The following is a 20,576-nucleotide window of genomic DNA, read 5'->3' as shown; positions in this document are numbered from 1 at the left end:
CCAATCACACTGACCCACCTTCTCCCCAATCCCACTAATCCACCTTCTCCCCAATCCCACTGACCCACCTTCTCCCCAATCCCTCAATCCCACCGACCCACCTTCTCCCCACTCCCTCAATCCCACTGACCCACCTTCTCCCCAATCCTTCAATCCCACCGAGACACCTTCTTCCCAATTCCTCAATCCCACCGACCCATCTGCTCCCGAATCCCTTAATCTCACTGACCCACCTTCTCCCCAATCCTTCAATCCCACTGACCCACCTTCTCCCCAATCCCTCAATCCCACTGACCCACCTTCTCCCCAATCCCTCAATACCACTGACCCACCTTCTCCCCAATCCCTCAATCCCACTGACCCACCTTCTCCCCAATCCCTCAATCCCACTGACCCACCTTCTCCTCAATCCCTCAATCCCACTGTCCCACCTTCTACCCAATCCCTCAATCACACTGACCCAACTTCTCCCCAATCCCACTGACCCACCTTCTCCCCAATCCCTCAATCTCACTGACACACCTTCTCCCCAATCCCTCAATCCCATTGACCCACCGTATCCCCAATCCCACAATCCCACTGACCCATCTTCTCCCCAATCCCTCAATCCCACTGACCCAACTTCTACCCAATCCCACAATCCCACCGACCCACCTTCTCCCCAATCCCTCAATCCCACTGACCCACTGTCTCCCCAATCCCACTGACCCACTTTCTCCCCAATCCCTCAATCCCACTGATAAATCTTCTCCCCAATCACTCAATTCCACTGACCCACCTTCCCCCAATCCCGCAATCCCAGCGACCCACCTTCTCCCCAATCCCTCAATCCCACTGACCCACCTTCTCTCCAATCCCTCAATCACACTGTCCCACCATCTCCCCAGTCCCTCAATCCCCTGACCCACCTTCTTCCCAATCCCACCGACCCACTTTCTCCCCAATCCGTCAATCCCACTGACCCACCTTCTCCCAATCCCTCAATCCCACTGACCTACCTTCGCCCCATCCCACTGACCCACCTCCTCCCCAATCCCACTGTCCCACCTTCTCCCCAATCCCAGTGACGCACCTTCTCCCCAATCCCTCAATCTCACTGATCCACCTTCTCCCTCTCCCTCAATCCCACTGACCCACCTTCTTCCTAAACCCGTAATCCCACTGACCCACCTTCTTCCCAATCACGCAATCCCACTGACCCACCTTCTCCACAATCACACCGACCCACCTTCTCCTCAATCCCACTGACCCACATTCTTCCCTATCCCTCAATCTCACTGACCCACCTTCTCCCAAATCCCACTGATTTACCTTCTCCTCAATCCCACTGACCCACCTTCTCCCCAATCCCACTGACCCACCTTTTCCTCATTCCCTCAATCCCACTGACCCACCTTCTCCCCAATTCCACTGCCCCACCTTCTCCACAATCCCACTGACACACCTTCTTCCCGATCCCGCAATCCCACCGACCTACCTTCTCCTCAATCCCACCGACCCACCATCTCCCCAATCCCTCAATCCCACTGACCCACCTTCTCTCCAATCCCGCAATCCCACCGACACACCTTCTCCCCAATCCCTCAAACCCGCTGACCAATCTTCTCCCCAATCCCACTGACCCACCTTCTCCCCAATCCCTCAATCCCATGATCCATCTTCTCCCCAATCCCTCAATCCCACTGACCCACCTTCTCCCCAATCCCACCGACCCATCTTCTCCACAATCCCTCAATCCCACTGACACACCTTCTCCACAATCCCTCAATCCCACTGACCCACCTTCTACACAATCCCTCAATCCCACGATCCCATCTTCTCCCCAATCCCTCAGCTCCACTTACAAAAATTCTCCCCAATCCCACTGACCCACCTTTTCCGCAATCCCTCAATCCCACTGACCCACCTTCTCCCCAATTCCACTGACCCACCTTCTTCCCGATCCTGCAATCCCACCGACCTACCTTCTTCTCAATCCCACCGACCCACCTTCTCCCCAATCCCTCAATCCCACTGACCTACCTTCTCTCCAATCCCTCAATCCCACTGACCCATCTACTCCCCAATCCCTCATTCCCACTGACCCACCTTCTCCCCAATCCCGCAACCCCACGAAGCCACCTTCTTCCCAATTCCTCATTCCCACTGACCCACCATCTCCCCAATCCCACTGACCCACCTTCTCTCCAATCCCACTGACCCACCTTCTCCCAATACCACAGACCCACCTTCTCCCCGATCCCACAATCTCACTGACCCACCTTCTCCCCACTCCCTCAATCCCACTGACCCACCTTCTCCCCAATCCCTCAATCCCACTGACCCATCTTCTCCCCAATCCCTCAATCCCACTGACCCTTCTCCCCAATCCTGCAATCCCACCGTACCACCTTCTCTCCAATCCCTCAATCCCACTGACCCACCTTCTCCCCAATCCCTCAATACCATGATCCACCTTCTCCCCAATCCCTCAATCACTCTGATCCATCTTCTCCCCAATCCCTCAATCCCACTGACCCACCTTCACCCCGATTCCGCAATCCCACCGACCCACCTTCTCCACAATCCCTCAATCCCACTGACCCACCTTCTCCACAATCCCTCAATCCCACTGACCCACCTTCTCCCCAATCCCTCAATCCCACAGACCCACCTTCTCCCCAATCACTCAATCCCACTGACCCACCTTCTCCCCAATCCCTCAATCCCACTGACCCACCTTCTCCCCAATCCCTCAATCCCACAGACCCACCTTCTCCACAATCCCTCAATCCCACTGACCCACCTTCTCCCCAATCCCTCAATCCCACTGACCCACCTTCTCCCCAATCCCTCAATCCCACAGACCCACCTTCTCCCCAATCACTCAATCCCACTGACCCACCTTCTCCACAATCCCTCAATCCCACTGACCCACCTTCACCCCGATTCCGCAATCCCACTGACCCACCTTCTCCACAATCCCTCAATCCCACTGACCCACCTTCTCCACAATCCCTCAATCCCACTGACCCACCTTCTCCCCAATCCCCCAATCCCACTGACCCACCGTCTCCCCAATCCCACTGACCCACCTTCTCCCCAATCCCACTGACCCACCTTCTCCCCAATCACACTGACCCACCATCTCCCCAATCCCACTGACCCACCTTCTCCCCAACCCCAGTGACCCACCTACTGCCCAATCCCTCAATCCCACCGACCCACCTTCTCCCCAATCCCACAATCCCACTGACCCACCTTCTCCCCAATACCTCAATCCCACGATCCCATCTTGTCCCCTATCCCTCAGTCCCACTGACCCACCTTCTCCCCAATCCCACTGTCCCACCTTCTCCCCAATCCCTCAATCCCACTGACTCATCTTCTCCCCAATCACACTGACCCACCTTCTCCCCAATCCCACTGCTCCACCTTCTCCCCAATCCCACTGACCCACCTTCTCCCCAATCCCACTGCTCCACCTTCTCCCCAATCCCACTGACCCACCTTCTCCCCAATCCCTCAATCCCACTGACCCACCTTCTCCCCAATCTTTCAATCCCACTGACCCACCTTCTCTCCAATCCCTCAATCCCACTGACCCATCTTCTCCCCAATCCCTCATTCCCACTGACCCACCTTCTCCCCAATCCCGCAATCCCACGAAGCCACCTTCTCCCCAATTCCTCATTCCCACTGACCCACCATCTCCCCAATCCCACTGACCCACCTTCTCTCCAATCGCACTGACCCCACTTCTCCCAATACCAGTGACCCACCTTTTCCCCGATCCCACAATCCCACTGACCCACCTTCTCCCCACTCCCTCAATCCCACTGACCCACCTTCTCCCCAATCCCTCAATCCCACTGACCCATCTTCTCCCCAATCACTCAATCCCACTGACCTTCTCCCCAATCCTGCAATCCCACCAACTCACCTTCTCCGCAATCCCTCAATCCCACTGACCCACCTTCTCCCCAGTCCCTCAATACCATGACCCTCCTTCTCCCCAATCCCTCAATCACTCTGATCCATCTTCTCCCCAATCCCTCAATCCCACTGACCCACCTTCACCCCGATACCGCAATCCCACCGACCCACCTTCTCCCCAATCCCTCAATCCCACTGACCCACCTTCTCCACAATCCCTCAATCCCACTATCCCATCTTCTCCCCAATCCCTCAATCCCACTGACCCACCTTCTCCCCAATCCCACTGACCCACCGTCTCCCCAATCCCACTGACCCACCTTCTCCCCAATCCCACTGACACACCTTCTGCCCAATACCTCAATCCCACCGATCCACCTTCTCCCCAATCCCTCAATCCCACTGACCCACCTTCTCCACAATCCCTTCATCCCACGATCCCATCTGGTCCCCAATCCCACAGTCCCACTGACCCACCTTCTCCACAATCCCACTGACCCACGTTTTCCCCAATCCCTCAATCCCACTGACCCACCTTCTCCCCAATCCCTCAATCCCACTGATCCATCTTCCCCACAACCCCTCAATCCCACTGACCCACCTTGGCCCAATCCCGCAATTCCACAGACCCACCTTCTCCCCAATCCCTCAATCCCACTACCCACGTTCCCCCCAATCCCTCAATCCCACTGTCCCACCTTCTCCACAATCCCTCAATCCCACTGACCCAACTTCTTCCCAATCCCACTGACCCATCTTCTCCCCAGTCCCTCTGACCCATCTTCTCCCCAATCACACTGACCCACCTTCTCCCCAATCCCACTAATCCACCTTCTCCCCAATCCCACTGACCCACCTTCTCCCCAATCCCTCAATCCCACCGACCCACCTTCTCCCCACTCCCTCAATCCCACTGACCCACCTTCTCCCCAATCCTTCAATCCCACCGAGACACCTTCTTCCCAATTCCTCAATCCCACCGACCCATCTGCTCCCGAATCCCTTAATCTCACTGACCCACCTTCTCCCCAATCCTTCAATCCCACTGACCCACCTTCTCCCCAATCCCTCAATCCCACTGACCCACCTTCTCCCCAATCCCTCAATACCACTGACCCACCTTCTCCCCAATCCCTCAATCCCACTGACCCACCTTCTCCCCAATCCCTCAATCCCACTGACCCAACATCTCCTCAATCCCTCAATCCCACTGTCCCACCTTCTCCCCAATCCCTCAATCACACTGACCCAACTTCTCCCCAATCCCACTGACCCACCTTCTCCCCAATCCCACTGACCCACCTTCTCCCCAATCCCTCAATCTCACTGACACACCTTCTCCCCAATCCCTCAATCCCACTGACCCACCGTATCCCCAATCCCACAATCCCACTGACCCATCTTCTCCCCAATCCCTCAATCCCACTGACCCACCTTCTACCCAATCCCGCAATCCCACCGACCCACCTTCTCCCCAATCCCTCAATCCCACTGACCCACTGTCTCCCCAATCCCACTGACCCACTTTCTCCCCAATCCCTCAATCCCACTGATCAATCTTCTCCCCAATCACTCAATTCCACTGACCCACCTTCCCCCAATCCCGCAATCCCAGCGACCCACCTTCTCCCCAATCCCTCAATCCCACTGACCCACCTTCTCTCCAATCTCTCAATCACACTGTCCCACCATCTCCCTAGTCCCTCAATCCCCTGACCCACCTTCTTCCCAATCCCACCGACCCACTTTCTCCCCAATCCGTCAATCCCACTGACCCACCTTCTCCCAATCCCTCAATCCCACTGACCCACCTTCGCCCCATCCCACTGACCCACCTCCTCCCCAATCCCACTGTCCCACCTTCTCCCCAATCCCAGTGACGCACCTTCTCCCCAATCCCTCAATCTCACTGATCCACCTTCTCCCTCTCCCTCAATCCCACTGACCCACCTTCTTCCTAAACCCGTAATCCCACTGACCCACCTTCTTCCCAATCACGCAATCCCACTGACCCACCTTCTCCACAATCACACCGACCCACCTTCTCCTCAATCCCACTGACCCACATTCTTCCCTATCCCTCAATCTCACTGACCCACCTTCTCCCAAATCCCACTGATTTACCTTCTCCTCAATCCCACTGACCCACCTTCTCCCCAATCCCACTGACCCACCTTTTCCTCATTCCCTCAATCCCACTGACCCACCTTCTCCCCAATTCCACTGCCCCACCTTCTCCGCAATCCCACTGACACACCTTCTTCCCGATTCCGCAATCCCACCGACCTACCTTCTCCTCAATCCCACCGACCCACCATCTCCCCAATCCCTCAATCCCACTGACCCACCTTCTCTCCAATCCCGCAATCCCACCGACACACCTTCTCCCCAATCCCTCAAACCCGCTGACCAATCTTCTCCCGAATCCCACTGACCCACCTTCTCCCCAATCCCTCAATCCCATGATCCATCTTCTCCCCAATCCCTCAATCCCACTGACCCACCTTCTCCCCAATCCCACCGACCCATCTTCTCCACAATCCCTCAATCCCACTGACACACCTTCTCCACAATCCCTCAATCCCACCGACCCACCTTCTCCCCAATCCCTCAAACCCGCTGACCAATCTTCTCCCCAATCCCACTGACCGACCTTTTCCGCAATCCCTCAATCCCACTGACCCACCTTCTCCCCAATTCCACTGACCCACCTTCTTCCCGATCCTGCAATCCCACCGACCTACCTTCTTCTCAATCCCACCGACCCACCTTCTCCCCAATCCCTCAATCCCACTGACCTACCTTCTCTCCAATCCCTCAATCCCACTGACCCATCTACTCCCCAATCCCTCATTCCCACTGACCCACCTTCTCCCCAATCCCGCAATCCCACGAAGCCACCTTCTCCCCAATTCCTCATTCCCACTGACCCACCATCTCCCCAATCCCACTGACCCACCTTCTCTCCAATCCCACTGACCCCCCTTCTCCCAATACCACTGACCCACCTTCTCCCCGATCCCACAATCTCACTGACCCACCTTCTCTCCACTCCCTCAATCCCACTGACCCACCTTCTCCCCAATCCCTCAATCCCACTGACCCTTCTCCCCAATCCTGCAATCCCACCGACCCACCTTCTCCCCAATCCCTCAATCCCACTGACCAACCTTCTCCCCAATCCCACTGATCCACCTTCTCCCCAATCCCTCAATCCCACTGACCCATCTTCTCCCCAATCACTCAATCCCACTGACCTTCTCCCCAATCCTGCAATCCCACCAACTCACCTTCTCCGCAATCCCTCAATCCCACTGACCCACCTTCTCCCCAGTCCCTCAATACCATGACCCTCCTTCTCCCCAATCCCTCAATCACTCTGATCCATCTTCTCCCCAATCCCTCAATCCCACTGACCCACCTTCACCCCGATACCGCAATCCCACCGACCCACCTTCTCCCCAATCCCTCAATCCCACTGACCCACCTTCTCCACAATCCCTCAATCCCACTATCCCATCTTCTCCCCAATCCCTCAATCCCACTGACCCACCTTCTCCCCAATCCCACTGACCCACCGTCTCCCCAATCCCACTGACCCACCTTCTCCCCAATCCCACTGACACACCTTCTGCCCCATACCTCAATCCCACCGATCCACCTTCTCCCCAATCCCTCAATCCCACTGACCCACCTTCTCCACAATCCCTTCATCCCACGATCCCATCTGGTCCCCAATCCCACAGTCCCACTGACCCACCTTCTCCCTAATCCCACTGACCCACGTTTTACCCAATCCCTCAATCCCACTGACCCACCTTCTCCCCAATCCCTCAATCCCACTGATCCATCTTCCCCGCAACCCCTCAATCCCACTGACCCACCCTGGCCCAATCCCGCAATTCCACAGACCCACCTTCTCCCCAATCCCTCAATCCCACTACCCACGTTCCCCCCAATCCCTCAATCCCACTGTCCCACCTTCTCCACAATCCCTCAATCCCACTGACCCAACTTCTTCCCAATCCCACTGACCCATCTTCTCCCCAGTCCCTCTGACCCATCTTCTCCCCAATCACACTGACCCACCTTCTCCCCAATCCCACTAATCCACCTTCTCCCCAATCCCACTGACCCACCTTCTCCCCAATCCCTCAATCCCACCGACCCACCTTCTCCCCACTCCCTCAATCCCACTGACCCACCTTCTCCCCAATCCTTCAATCCCACCGAGACACCTTCTTCCCAATTCCTCAATCCCACCGACCCATCTGCTCCCGAATCCCTTAATCTCACTGACCCACCTTCACCCCAATCCTTCAATCCCACTGACCCACCTTCTCCCCAATCCCTCAATCCCACTGACCCACCTTCTCCCCAATCCCTCAATACCACTGACCCACCTTCTCCCCAATCCCTCAATCCCACTGACCCACCTTCTCCCCAATCCCTCAATCCCACTGACCCAACATCTCCTCAATCCCTCAATCCCACTGTCCCACCTTCTCCCCAATCCCTCAATCCCACTGACCCACCTTCTCCCCAATCCCTCAATCCCACTGACCCACCTTCTCCTCATTCCCTCAATTCCACTGACCCACCTTCTCCCCAATCCCTCAATCCCACTGACCTACCTTCTCCCCAATCCCTCAATCCCACTGACCCACCTTCTCCTCAATCCCTCAATCCCACTGACCCACCTTCTCCCCAATCCCACTGACCCAACTTCTCCCCAATCCCTCAATCCCACTGACCCACCTTCTCCCCAATCCCTCAATCCCACTGACCCTTCTTCTCCCCAATCCCTCAATCCCAGTGACCGACCTGCTCCCCAACCCATCAATTTCCCCCATTTTCTCAAATTCCTGACCCTCCCACTGACCTTGCAGTGACCTGTGTTGACCCTGGGCTCCCCACGCGGTTGTGCAGTGCTGACCTGTAAGTGCGAGGTCCTGGAGGGCGATGCTGGAGTTGGGCCGCCTCGGTCTCTGGTGCGGCCTCAGTGCCTCGAGTATCTCGGAGTTCATGGCGAGTCCCTCATTCCACTCGTACTTCTCACCAGCCAGGAAGTCCCTGGAGGAGTTGAATAGAGAAGAGGAATCAGGGAGCTGTGTGCCCTTTGACCCCCGCAGTCACCCCTCCCCTCCCCATCTTGAGTTTGACTCTGTTGACCTTACCTCCTGTCGCTGCTCCTCTCCTCTGAGGCCCTCCGCGAGGCATCTGCGCTGTGGTAGCCGCTGCTGTTGGGGGCAGGTGAGCTGCCTGGAGCCTCCGACAGGGCAAAGGAGGGTCGCTGACCCATTGCTCCTCGATCCCGAGGAAAGTCTGGATTGGGCCTGGCCTGCGGACGGCAGCGCTCCAACCCAGAGACCGAGGCCGCCCCACACCCCCCGGGAAGGTGCGGCCCCCGGGGAATACCCGAGCGGCCTACCTTAGTAGGCTCAAAAGCCAGGCCTGTGAGTAGGTGACTCGGATCGGCCGTCTCTAGGGGCCCGGGCCATGAGAGGCCATGGCTCAGGCCCCTGTCACCGGCAACGATGGAGGCCAGCTCCAGCAAGCTGTGGCTGGGCCTGGCAGAAAAGCCTGTCTTCCCATCAGAGAGTATAGGCCTGCAGCGGGGTTCGCAGACCAAGGGGCGAGGGATGGGGCTGAGATCGGGGATGAAGGGAGGCTGCGAGCCGTCAGTGGGGCTGCTGCTGGCCATGGCAAAGTAGCATGCCCGTGGGCGCCCTCGGGCCTGGCCTCTGGCCTTTGCCCTCAGCGGGGCACTCACCCGCACCCCCTGGACCTGGGGGCAGGCATCAGACTTGGCATGGGTGGACGAGGTTTCAAAGTGAGGGACCAAGGGGGTGACGCGAGGTCCTGGCTGTCTCCGCACCACAAAACGGCCATCTGGGCCCCTTTGGATAGACTCCAGGCTGCCGAGGTGAGTCTCATACTGTGCGTGCTTCTCCCCACTGCTCCTGCGACGGGACACAGCGGCGTGTTCGAAGGTCTCGTAGAGCGGGGTCTCTAACTTCAACTTCAGCAGACTGTCCGGACTGTCCGAGCGGCTGAGGGGAAAGACATAACAGACAGATTTAGACTTTCGAGGTACACGTCCTCCCCACTGTCCCCATCAAACACTCCCAGGACAGGTACAGCACAGGTTTAGAGACAGAGTAAAGCTCCCTCTACACTGTCCTCATCAAACACTCCCAGGACAGGTACAGCACGGGGTTAGATACAGAGTAAAGCTCCCTCTACACTGTCCCCATCAATCACTCCCAGGACAGGTACAGCACGGGGTTAGATACAGAGTAAAGCTCCCTCTACACTGTCCCCATCAATCACTCCCAGGACAGGTACAGCATGGGGTTAGATTCAGAGTAAAGCTCCCTCTACACTGTCCCCATCCAACACTCCCAGGACAGGTACAGCACGGGGTTAGATACAGAGTAAAGCTCCCTCTACACTGTCCCCATCAAACACTCCCAGGACAGGTACAGCACGGGGTTGGATACAGAGTAAAGCTCCCTCTACACTGTCCCCATCAAACACTCCCAGGACAGGTACAGCACGAAGTTAGATACAGAGTAAAGCTCCCTCTACACTGTCCCCATCAAACACGCCCAGGACAGGTACAGCACGGGGTTAGATACAGAGTAAAGCTCCCTTTACACTGTCCCCATCAAACACTCCCAGGACAGGGACAGCACGAGGTTAGATACAGAGTAAAGCTCCCTCCACACGGTCCCCATCAAACACTCCCAGGACAGGTACAGCATGGGGTTAGATACAGAGTAAAGCTCCTTCTACACTGTCTCCATCAAACACTCCCAGGACAGGCACAGTACGGGGTTAGATAGAGAGTAAAGCTCACTCTGCACTGTCCCCATCAATCACTCCCAGGACAGGTACAGCACTGGGTTAGATACAGAGTAAAGCTCCCTCTACACTGTCCCCATCAAACACGCCCAGGACAGGTACAGCACGGGGTTAGATACAGAGTAAAGCTCCCTTTACACTGTCCCCATCAAACACTCCCAGGACAGGGACAGCACGAGGTTAGATACAGAGTAAAGCTCCCTCCACACGGTCCCCATCAAACACTCCCAGGACAGGTACAGCATGGGGTTAGATACAGAGTAAAGCTCCTTCTACACTGTCTCCATCAAACATTCCCAGGACAGGCACAGTACGGGGTTAGATACAGAGTAAAGCTCTCTCTACACTGTCACCATCAAACACTCCCAGGACAGGTACAGCACGAGGTTAGATACAGAGTAAAGCTCCTTCTACAATGTCCCCATCAAACACTCCCAGGACAGGGACAGCACGAGGTTAGATACAGAGTAAAGCTCCTTCTACACTGTCTCCATCAAACACTCCCAGGACAGGCACAGTACGGGGTTAGATAGAGAGTAAAGCTCACTCTGCACTGTCCCCATCAATCACTCCCAGGACAGGTACAGCACTGGGTTAGATACAGAGTAAAGCTCCCTCTACACTGTCCTCATCAAACACGCCCAGGACAGGTACAGCACGGGGTTAGATACAGAGTAAAGCTCCCTTTACACTGTCCCCATCAAACACTCCCAGGACAGGGACAGCACGAGGTTAGATACAGAGTAAAGCTCACTCCACACGATCCCCATCAAACACTCCCAGGACAGGTACAGCATGGGGTTAGATACAGAGTAAAGCTCCTTCTACACTGTCTCCATCAAACACTCCCAGGACAGGCACAGTACGGGGTTAGATACAGAGTAAAGCTCTCTCTACACTGTCACCATCAAACACTCCCAGGACAGGTACAGCACGAGGTTAGATACAGAGTAAAGCTCCTTCTACACTGTCCCCATCAAACACTCCCAGGACAGGTACAGCATGGGGTTAGATACGGAGTAAAGCTCCTTCTACACTGTCCCCATCAAACACTCCCAGGACAGGTACAGCACGGGGTTAGATACAGAGTAAAGCTCTCTCTACACTGTCCCCATCAAACACTCCCAGGACAGGTACAGCACGGGGTTAGATCCAGAGTAAAGCTCCCTCTACACTGTCCGCATCAAACACTCCCAGGACAGGTACAGCACGGGGTTAGATACAGAGTAAAGCTTCCTCTCCACTGTCCCCATCAAGCACTCCCAGGACAGGTACAGCACGGGGTTAGATACAGAGTAAAGCTCTCTCTACACTGTCCCCATCAAACAGTCCCAGGACAGGTACAGCACGGGGTTAGATACAGAGTAAAGCTTCCTCTCCACTGTCCCCATCAAGCTCCCCCAGGACAGGTATAGCACAGGGTTAGATACAGAGGAAAGCTCCATCTACACTGTCCCCATCAAACACTCCCAGGACAGGTACAGCACAGGGTTAGATACAGAGGAAAGATTCCTCTACACTGTCCCCATCAAACACTCCCAGGACAGGTACAGCATGGGGTTAGGTACAGAGGAACGCTCCCTCTACACTGTCACCATCAAACACTCCCAGGACAGGTACAGCACGGGGTTAGACACAGAGTAAAGCTCCCTCGACACTGTCCCCATCAAACACTCCCAGGACAGGTACAGCACGGGGTTAGATCCAGAGTAAAGCTCCCTCTACACTGTCCCCATCAAACACTCCCCGGACAGGTACAACACTGGGTTAGATACAGAGTAAAGCTCCCTCGACACTGTCCCCATCAAACACTCCCAGGACAGGTACAGCACGGGGTTAGATACAGAGTAAAGCTCCCTCCACACGGTCCCCATCAAACACTCCCAGGACAGGTACAGCACGGGGTTAGATACAGACGGACACAAATTTGCTGAGGGACTTACTCAAAGTTTGACGCCTTCTGATAGCGACTGAAAAAAATGGGAGAATCTGTAAAAGGTTCAAAGATTTGACTGTTAAACATTATGAAATGACACCTGGAGGAATGTCCAAATAATGGCTCAGCAATGGAGAGACACCAGTCAGTGTACAGATATCTCCCTGAGAGAGAGACTGAGAGACACCAGTCAGTGTACAGATATCTCCCTGAGAGAGAGGGACTGAGAGACACCAGTAAGTGTGCAGATATCTCCCTGAGAGAGAGGGACTGAGAGACACCAGTCAGTGTACAGATATCTCCCTGAGAGAGAGAGTGACTGACAGACACCAGTCAGTGTACAGATATCTCCCTGAGAGAGAGGGACTGAGAGACACCAGTCAGTGTACAGATATCGCCCTAAGTGAGAGACTGAGAGACACCAGTCAGTGTACAGATATCTCCCCGAGACAGAGAGACTGAGAGGCACCAGTCAGTGTATAGATATCTCCCTGAGTGAGAGACACCAGTCAGTGTACAGATATCTCCCTGAGAGAGAGGGACTGAGAGACACCAGTCAGTGTACAGATAACGCCCTAAGTGAGAGACTGAGAGACACCAGTCAGTGTACAGATATCTCCCCGAGAGAGAGTGACTGAGAGACACCAGTCAGTGTACAGATATCTCCCTGAGAGAGAGGGACTGAGAGACACCAGTCAGTGTACAGATATCTCCCTGAGAGAGAGGGACTGAGAGACACCAGTCAGTGTACAGATATCTCCCTGAGAGAGAGAGACTGAGAGACACCAGTCAGTGTACAGATATCTCCCTGAGAGAGAGAGACTGAGAGACACCAGTCAGTGTACAGATATCTCCCTGAGAGAGAGGGACTGAGAGACACCAGTCAGTGTACAGATATCTCCCTGAGAGAGAGAGACTGAGAGACACCAGTCAGTGTACAGATATCTCCCTGAGAGAGAGGGACTGAGAGACACCAGTCAGTGTACAGATAACTCCCTGAGAGAGAGACTGAGAGACACCAGTCAGTGTACAGATATCTCCCTGAGAGAGGGACTGAGAGACACCAGTGTGCAGATATAATAACCATAACAACAATTTTTATTAGTGTCAACATTTTTAAAAATTAGTTTAAGGGACCTGGGCGTCGCAGTCTGTGCCAGTATTTATTGCCCAACCCTAATTGCCAAGAAGAGGGCAGCACGGTAGCATAGTGGTTAGCACTGTGGCTTCACAGCGCCAGGGTCCCAGGCTCGATTCCCCACTGGGGCACTGTCTGTGCGGAGTCTGCACGTTCCCCCCGTGTCTGCGTGGGTTTCCTCCGGGTGCTCCGGTTTCCTCCCATAGTCCAAAGATGTGCAGGTTAGGTGGATTGGCCGTGATAAATTGCCCCTCAGTGTCCAAAAAGGTTAGGAGCGGTTATTGGGTTACGGGGCAGGGTGGAAGTGAGGGCTTAAGTGGGTCGGTGCAGACTCGATGGGCTGAATGGCCTCCTTCTGCACTGTTTAAGAGTCAACTACATTAATTTTTTTTTGAATCATCTTTATTGTTACAAGTAGGCTTACATTAACACCGCAATGAAATTCCTGTGAAAATCCCCTAGTTGCCACATTCCGGCGCCTGTTCGGGTACACGGAGGGAGAAATCAGAATGTCCAAATTACCTAACAGCGCGTCTTTCGGGACTTGTGGGAGGAAACCGGAGCAGCCGGAGGAAACCCACGCAAACACAGGGAGAACGTGCAGACTCCGCACAGACAGTGCCCCAAGCCGGGAATCGAACCTGGAACCCTGGCGCTGTGAAGCAACAGTGATAACCACTGTGCTACCGTGCCACCCTGAGGGAGAGGGACAGGGAGACGCCAGTCAGTGTACAGACCCTCTCTTGTAGGAGTTGGTCATTGTCTGGCACTTGTGTGGCGTAAATGTCACTCGTCAGCCCGAGCCTGGATATTGTCCAGGTCTTGCTGCATTTGGACATGGACTGCTTCAGTGTCGGGGGATTTGTGAATGATGCTGAAAGCTGCAGTCTTCAGCGAAAACACCCACTTCTGAACCTCTGGTGGAAGGGAGGTTTTTGGTTAGGCCGAGGACACTACCCTGAGGAGCTCCTGACGTGATGTCCTGGAGCTGAGATGATTGACCTCCAACAACCTGAACCATTTCCTTTGTGCCAGGTATGACTCCAACCAGCGGAGAGTTTTCCCCCTGAATCCCATTGACTCCAGTTTTGCTCAGGCTCCTTGATGTAACTTTTGGCCAAATGCTGCTTGCTCTCACTCATGTGCCCCACTGCCGCCGCCCCCCCCCCTCCCCCTCCACCCCCCAATCACATCAAGGTTTCTTACTTTGCATTCTCCTTGCCCTTCTCATCCTCCTTTTTTTCATCAGGTAGGATACCAAAAGGCTGATGAACAGGGCGCTGGTCAGGAAACAGGCTCCAGCAATGATCCCCGCCCTTATAGATTGTGACAAAGTTTCCAATATCCTATTGCCTGAGGGATAGCTGGACATGCCTACAGCAGACAGAGAAAGAGACAGGGTCACGCAGTGCATTCACACTCGCTGGGAGGCAGGGCTCATCTGTGACTGCTCTGTGAGGCTAAGCTAGTCCCACTTGGTACTCTCGTAGACGCACACTCTCACACACACACTCGCACGCACTCTCTCGCACACACACTCTCGCACACACTCTCACACACACACACTCTCACACACACACTCTCACACACACACTCTCACACACACACTCTCACACGCACTCTCGCACACGCACTCTCGCACACACACTATCGCACACACACTCTCGCACACAGACACTCTCACACACTCTCGCACGCACTCTCGCACGCACTCTCACACACAAACATGCACAGTCTCGCACACGCACACTCTCGCACACACACTCTCGCACATGTGCATGCACACACTCATGCACGCACACACATACTCTCACACACACTCTTGCACACACACTCTTGCACACGCACACTCTCGCACATGCGCATGCACACACACACTCGCACGCACTCTCAAGCACACTCTCACACACACTCGCACGCGCACACACTCTCGCACGCGCACACACTCTCGCACGCGCACACACTGTCACACACGCACACTCTCGCACACACGCACACTCGCACACACGCACACTCGCACATGCTGTCGCACACGCACTCTTTTTTTTTAAAAATAATATTTTATTGAAAATTTTTGGTCAACCAACACAGTACATTGTGCATCCTTTACACAACATTGTAACAATACAGATAATAATGACCTTTTTTAAATTTAAACAAAAACAACAACAAATAAATAAATATTAAATAACAAAAAAAAAAAAAAACTAGCCCTAATTGGCAACTGCCTTGTCTCAGGCCACACCCCCCCCCCATCCCCCCCCCCCCCCCCCCCCCCCCAAGTCCTGGGCCGCTGCTGCTGCCTTCTTTGTTCTCCCCTATCTATCTTTCCGCAAGATATTCGACGAACGGTTGCCGCCGCCTAGTAAACCCTTGAGCCGACCCCCTTAGGACGAACTTAATCCGCTCTAACTTTATGAACCCCGCCATATCATTTATCCAGGTCTCCACCCCCGGGGGCTTGGCTTCTTTCCACATTAGCAATATTCTGCGCCGGGCTACTAGGGACGCAAAGGCCAAAACATCGGCCTCTTTCGCCTCCTGCACTCCCGGCTCTTGTGCAACCCCAAATATAGCCAACCCCCAGCTTGGTTCGACCCGGACTCCTACTACTTTTGAAAGCACCTTTGTCACCCCCATCCAAAACCCCTGTAGTGCCGGGCATGACCAAAACATATGGGTATGATTCGCTGGGCTTCTCGAGCACCTCGCACACCTATCCTCCACCCCAAAAAATTTACTGAGCCGTGTTCCAGTCATATGTGCCCTGTGTAATACCTTAAACTGAATCAGGCTTAGCCTGGCGCACGAGGACGACGAGTTTACCCTGTTTAGGGCATCTGCCCACATCCCCTCCTCAATCTCCTCCCCTAGCTCTTCTTCCCATTTCCCTTTTAGTTCGTCCATCATAGTCTCCCCTTCGTCTCTCATTTCCCTATATATATCCGACACCTTACCGTCCCCCACCCATTTCTTTGAGATGACTCTGTCCTGCACCTCTTGTGTCGGGAGCTGCGGGAATTCCCTCACCTGCTGCCTCGCAAAAGCCCTCAATTGCATGTACCTGAATGCATTCCCTTGGGGCAACCCATATTTCTCGGTCAGCGCTCCCAGACTCGCAAACTTCCCATCCACAAATAGATCTTTCAATTGCGTTATACCTGCTCTTTGCCACATTCCATATCCCCCATCCATTCCCCCCGGGGCAAACCTATGGTTGTTTCTTATCGGGGACCCCCCCAGTGCTCCGGTCTTTCCCCTATGTCGTCTCCACTGTCCCCAAATCTTCAGTGTAGCTACCACCACCGGACTCGTGGTATAGTTCCTTGGTGAGAACGGCAATGGGGCTGTCACCATAGCCTGCAGGCTAGTCCCCCTACAGGACGCCCTCTCTAATCTCTTCCACGCCGCTCCTTCCTCCTCTCCCATCCACTTACTCACCATTGAAATATTAGCGGCCCAATAATACTCACTTAGGCTCGGTAGTGCCAGCCCCCCCCTATCCCTACTACGCTGTAAGAATCCCTTCCTCACTCTCGGAGTCTTCCCGGCCCAAACAAAACCCATAATACTCTTTTCTATCCTTTTGAAAAAAGCCTTCGTGATCACCACCGGGAGACACTGAAACACAAAAAGGAATCTCGGGAGGACCACCATCTTAACTGCCTGCACCCTCCCTGCCATTGACAATGCTACCATGTCCCATCTCTTGAAATCTTCCTCCATCTGTTCCACCAACCGCGTCAAATTTAGCCTGTGCAATGTGCCCCAATTCTTAGCTATCTGGATCCCCAGGTAACGAAAGTCTCTTGTTACCTTCCTCAACGGTAGGTCTTCTATTTCTCTACTCTGCTCCCCTGGATGCACCACAAACAGCTCACTCTTTCCCATATTCAATTTATACCCTGAAAAATCCCCAAACTCCCCAAGTATCCGCATTATTTCTGGCATCCCCTCCGCTGGATCCGCCACATATAGTAGCAGATCATCCGCATATAAAGATACCCGGTGTTCTTCTCCTCCCCTAAGTATTCCCCTCCATCCCTTGGAACCTCTCAGCGCTATCGCCAGGGGCTCAATCGCCAGTGCAAACAGTAATGGGGACAGAGGACATCCCTGCCTTGTCCCTCTATGGAGCCGAAAATATGCCGATCCCCGTCCATTCGTGACCACACTCGCCACTGGGGCCCTATACAACAGCTGCACCCATCTAACATACCCCTCTCCGAACCCAAATCTCCTCAACACCTCCCACAGATAATCCCACTCCACTCTATCAAATGCTTTCTCGGCATCCATCGCCACTACTATCTCCGTTTCACCCTCTGGTGGGGCCATCATCATTACCCCTAACAACCTCCGTATGTTCGTGTTCAGCTGTCTCCCCTTCACAAACCCAGTTTGGTCCTCATGAACCACCCCCGGGACACATTCCTCTATTCTCATTGCCATTACCTTGGCCAAGACCTTGGCATCTACATTGAGGAGGGAGATTGGTCTGTAGGACCCGCATTGTAGCGGATCCTTTTCCTTCTTTAAAAGAAGCGATATCGTTGCTTCTGACATAGTCGGGGGCAGTTGTCCCCTTTCCTTTGCCTCGTTGAAGGTCCTCGTCAGTAGCGGGACGAGCAAGTCCAAATATTTTCTGTAAAATTCAACTGGGAATCCGTCCGGTCCCGGGGCCTTTCCCGTCTGCATGTTCCTAATTCCTTTCACCACTTCTTCTACCGTGATCTGTGCTCCCAATCCCATCCTTTCCTGCTCTTCCACCTTGGGAATTTCCAGCCGATCCAAAAACTCCATCATTCTCTCCCTCGCATCCGGGGGTTGAGCTTCATACAATTTTTTATAAAATGTCTTAAACACTTCATTCACTCTCTCCGCTCCCCGCTCCGTCTCTCCATCTTCGTCTCTCACCCCCCCTATTTCCCTCGCTGCTCCCCTTTTCCTCAATTGGTGTGCCAGCAATCTGCTCGCCTTCTCTCCATATTCATACTGTACACCCTGCGCCTTCCTCCATTGTGCCTCTGCAGTGCCTGTGGTCAGCAAGTCAAATTCCACATGCAGCCTTTGCCTTTCCCTATACAGTCCCTCCTCCGGTGCTTCCGCATACTGTCTGTCCACCCTCAAAAGTTCTTGCAACAACCGCTCCCGTTCCTTACTCTCCTGCTTCCCTTTATGTGTCCTTATTGATATCAGCTCCCCCCTAACCACCGCCTTCAACGCCTCCCAGACCACTCCCACCTGAACCTCCCCATTGTCATTGAGTTCCAAGTCCTTTTCAATGCATCCCCTCACCCTTAAGCACACCCCCTCATCCGCCATTAGTCCCATATCCATTCTCCAGGGTGGACGCCCTCTTGTTTCCTCCCCTATCTCCAAGTCTACCCAGTGTGGGGCATGATCCGAAATGGCTATAGCCGTATACTCCGTTCCCCTCACCCTCGGGATCAATGCCCTACCCAACACAAAAAAGTCTATGCGTGAATAGACTTTATGGACATAGGAGAAAAACGAGAACTCCTTACTCCTAGGTCTACTGAATCTCCACGGGTCCACCCCTCCCATCTGCTCCATAAAATCCTTAAGCACCTTGGCTGCTGCCGGCCTCCTACCAGTCCTGGACTTCGACCTATCCAGCCTTGGTTCCAACACCGTGTTAAAGTCTCCCCCCATTATCAGCTTTCCGGTCTCTAGGTCTGGGATGCGTCCTAGCATTCGCCTCATAAAATTGGCATCGTCCCAATTCGGGGCATACACGTTTACCAACACCACCATCTCTCCCTGTAATTTGCCACTCACCATCACGTATCTGCCCCCGTTATCCGCCACTATAGTCTTTGCCTCGAACATTACCCGCTTCCCCACTAATATAGCCACCCCCCTGTTTTTCGCATCCAGCCCCGAATGGAACACCTGCCCTACCCATCCTTTGCGTCGCCTAACCTGGTCTATCAGTTTCAGGTGCGTTTCCTGTAACATAACCACATCTGCCTTAAGTTTCTTAAGGTGTGCGAGTACTCGTGCCCTCTTTATCGGCCCGTTAAGCCCCCTCACGTTCCACGTGATCAGCCGAGTTGGGGGGCTTCCCACCCCCCCCCCTTGCCGGTTAGCCATCATCTTTTTCCAGCTTCTCGCCCAGTTCCCACGCGGCTGTATTTCTCCCAGGCGGTGCCCCCCCGCCCATCCTTTCCCGCACCCACTCCCCCCTTTCCCCAGCAGCAGCAACCCAGTAATTCCCCCCTCCCCCCACCCCCCCCCCGCTAGACCCCCCGCTAGCGTAATTACTCCCCCCATGTTGCTCCCAGAAGTCAGCAAACTCTGGCTGACCTCGGCTTCCCCCCGTGATCACGGCTCGCCCCGTGCGGCGCCCCCTCCTTCCTGCTTCTCTATTCCCGCCATAATTATCATAGCGCGGGAACCAAGCCCGCGCCTCTCCCTCGGCCCCGCCTCCCATGGCCAACGCCCCATCTCCTCTCCCTCCCCACCTCCCCCCATCACCACCTGTGGGAGAAAGAAAAGTTACCATACCGCAGGATTAATCATACAATCCCTCTTCGCCCCCCCCCCCCACTCGTCCCACCACTTTGTCCAAACGTTCATTTTCGTAGTCCAATCATTCCAATTTTTCTTCTACAATAAAAGTCCACGCTTCATCCGCCGTCTCAAAGTAGTGGTGCCTCCCTTGATATGTGACCCACAGTCTTGCCGGTTGCAGCA

The 20,576-nt window shown here is 54.4% G+C and overlaps 1 protein-coding gene across 2 annotated transcripts in view; it reads right to left on the bottom strand.

Moving 5' to 3' along the window:
• Positions 1-20,576, bottom strand: part of LOC140410317 (protein turtle homolog A-like) — a 431,590-nt gene that overhangs the window by 128,982 nt on the left and 282,032 nt on the right. For both annotated transcript variants that reach the window (XM_072498310.1, XM_072498311.1), the window contains 4 exons: positions 15,063-15,230; positions 12,726-12,771; positions 9,093-9,968; positions 8,852-8,988 (listed from right to left, as the gene is read on the bottom strand). In XM_072498310.1, the coding sequence (XP_072354411.1) occupies positions 8,852-8,988; positions 9,093-9,968; positions 12,726-12,771; positions 15,063-15,230 (1,227 nt within the window). The remainder of the gene's footprint in view (positions 1-8,851; positions 8,989-9,092; positions 9,969-12,725; positions 12,772-15,062; positions 15,231-20,576) is intronic.

This window comes from Scyliorhinus torazame, chromosome 4, assembly GCF_047496885.1.
Source record: "Scyliorhinus torazame isolate Kashiwa2021f chromosome 4, sScyTor2.1, whole genome shotgun sequence".
Lineage (NCBI taxonomy): Eukaryota > Metazoa > Chordata > Chondrichthyes > Carcharhiniformes > Scyliorhinidae > Scyliorhinus > Scyliorhinus torazame.
Note: the sequence above shows the minus strand (reverse complement) of the source record. Positions and strands in the feature narration are given on the sequence as shown.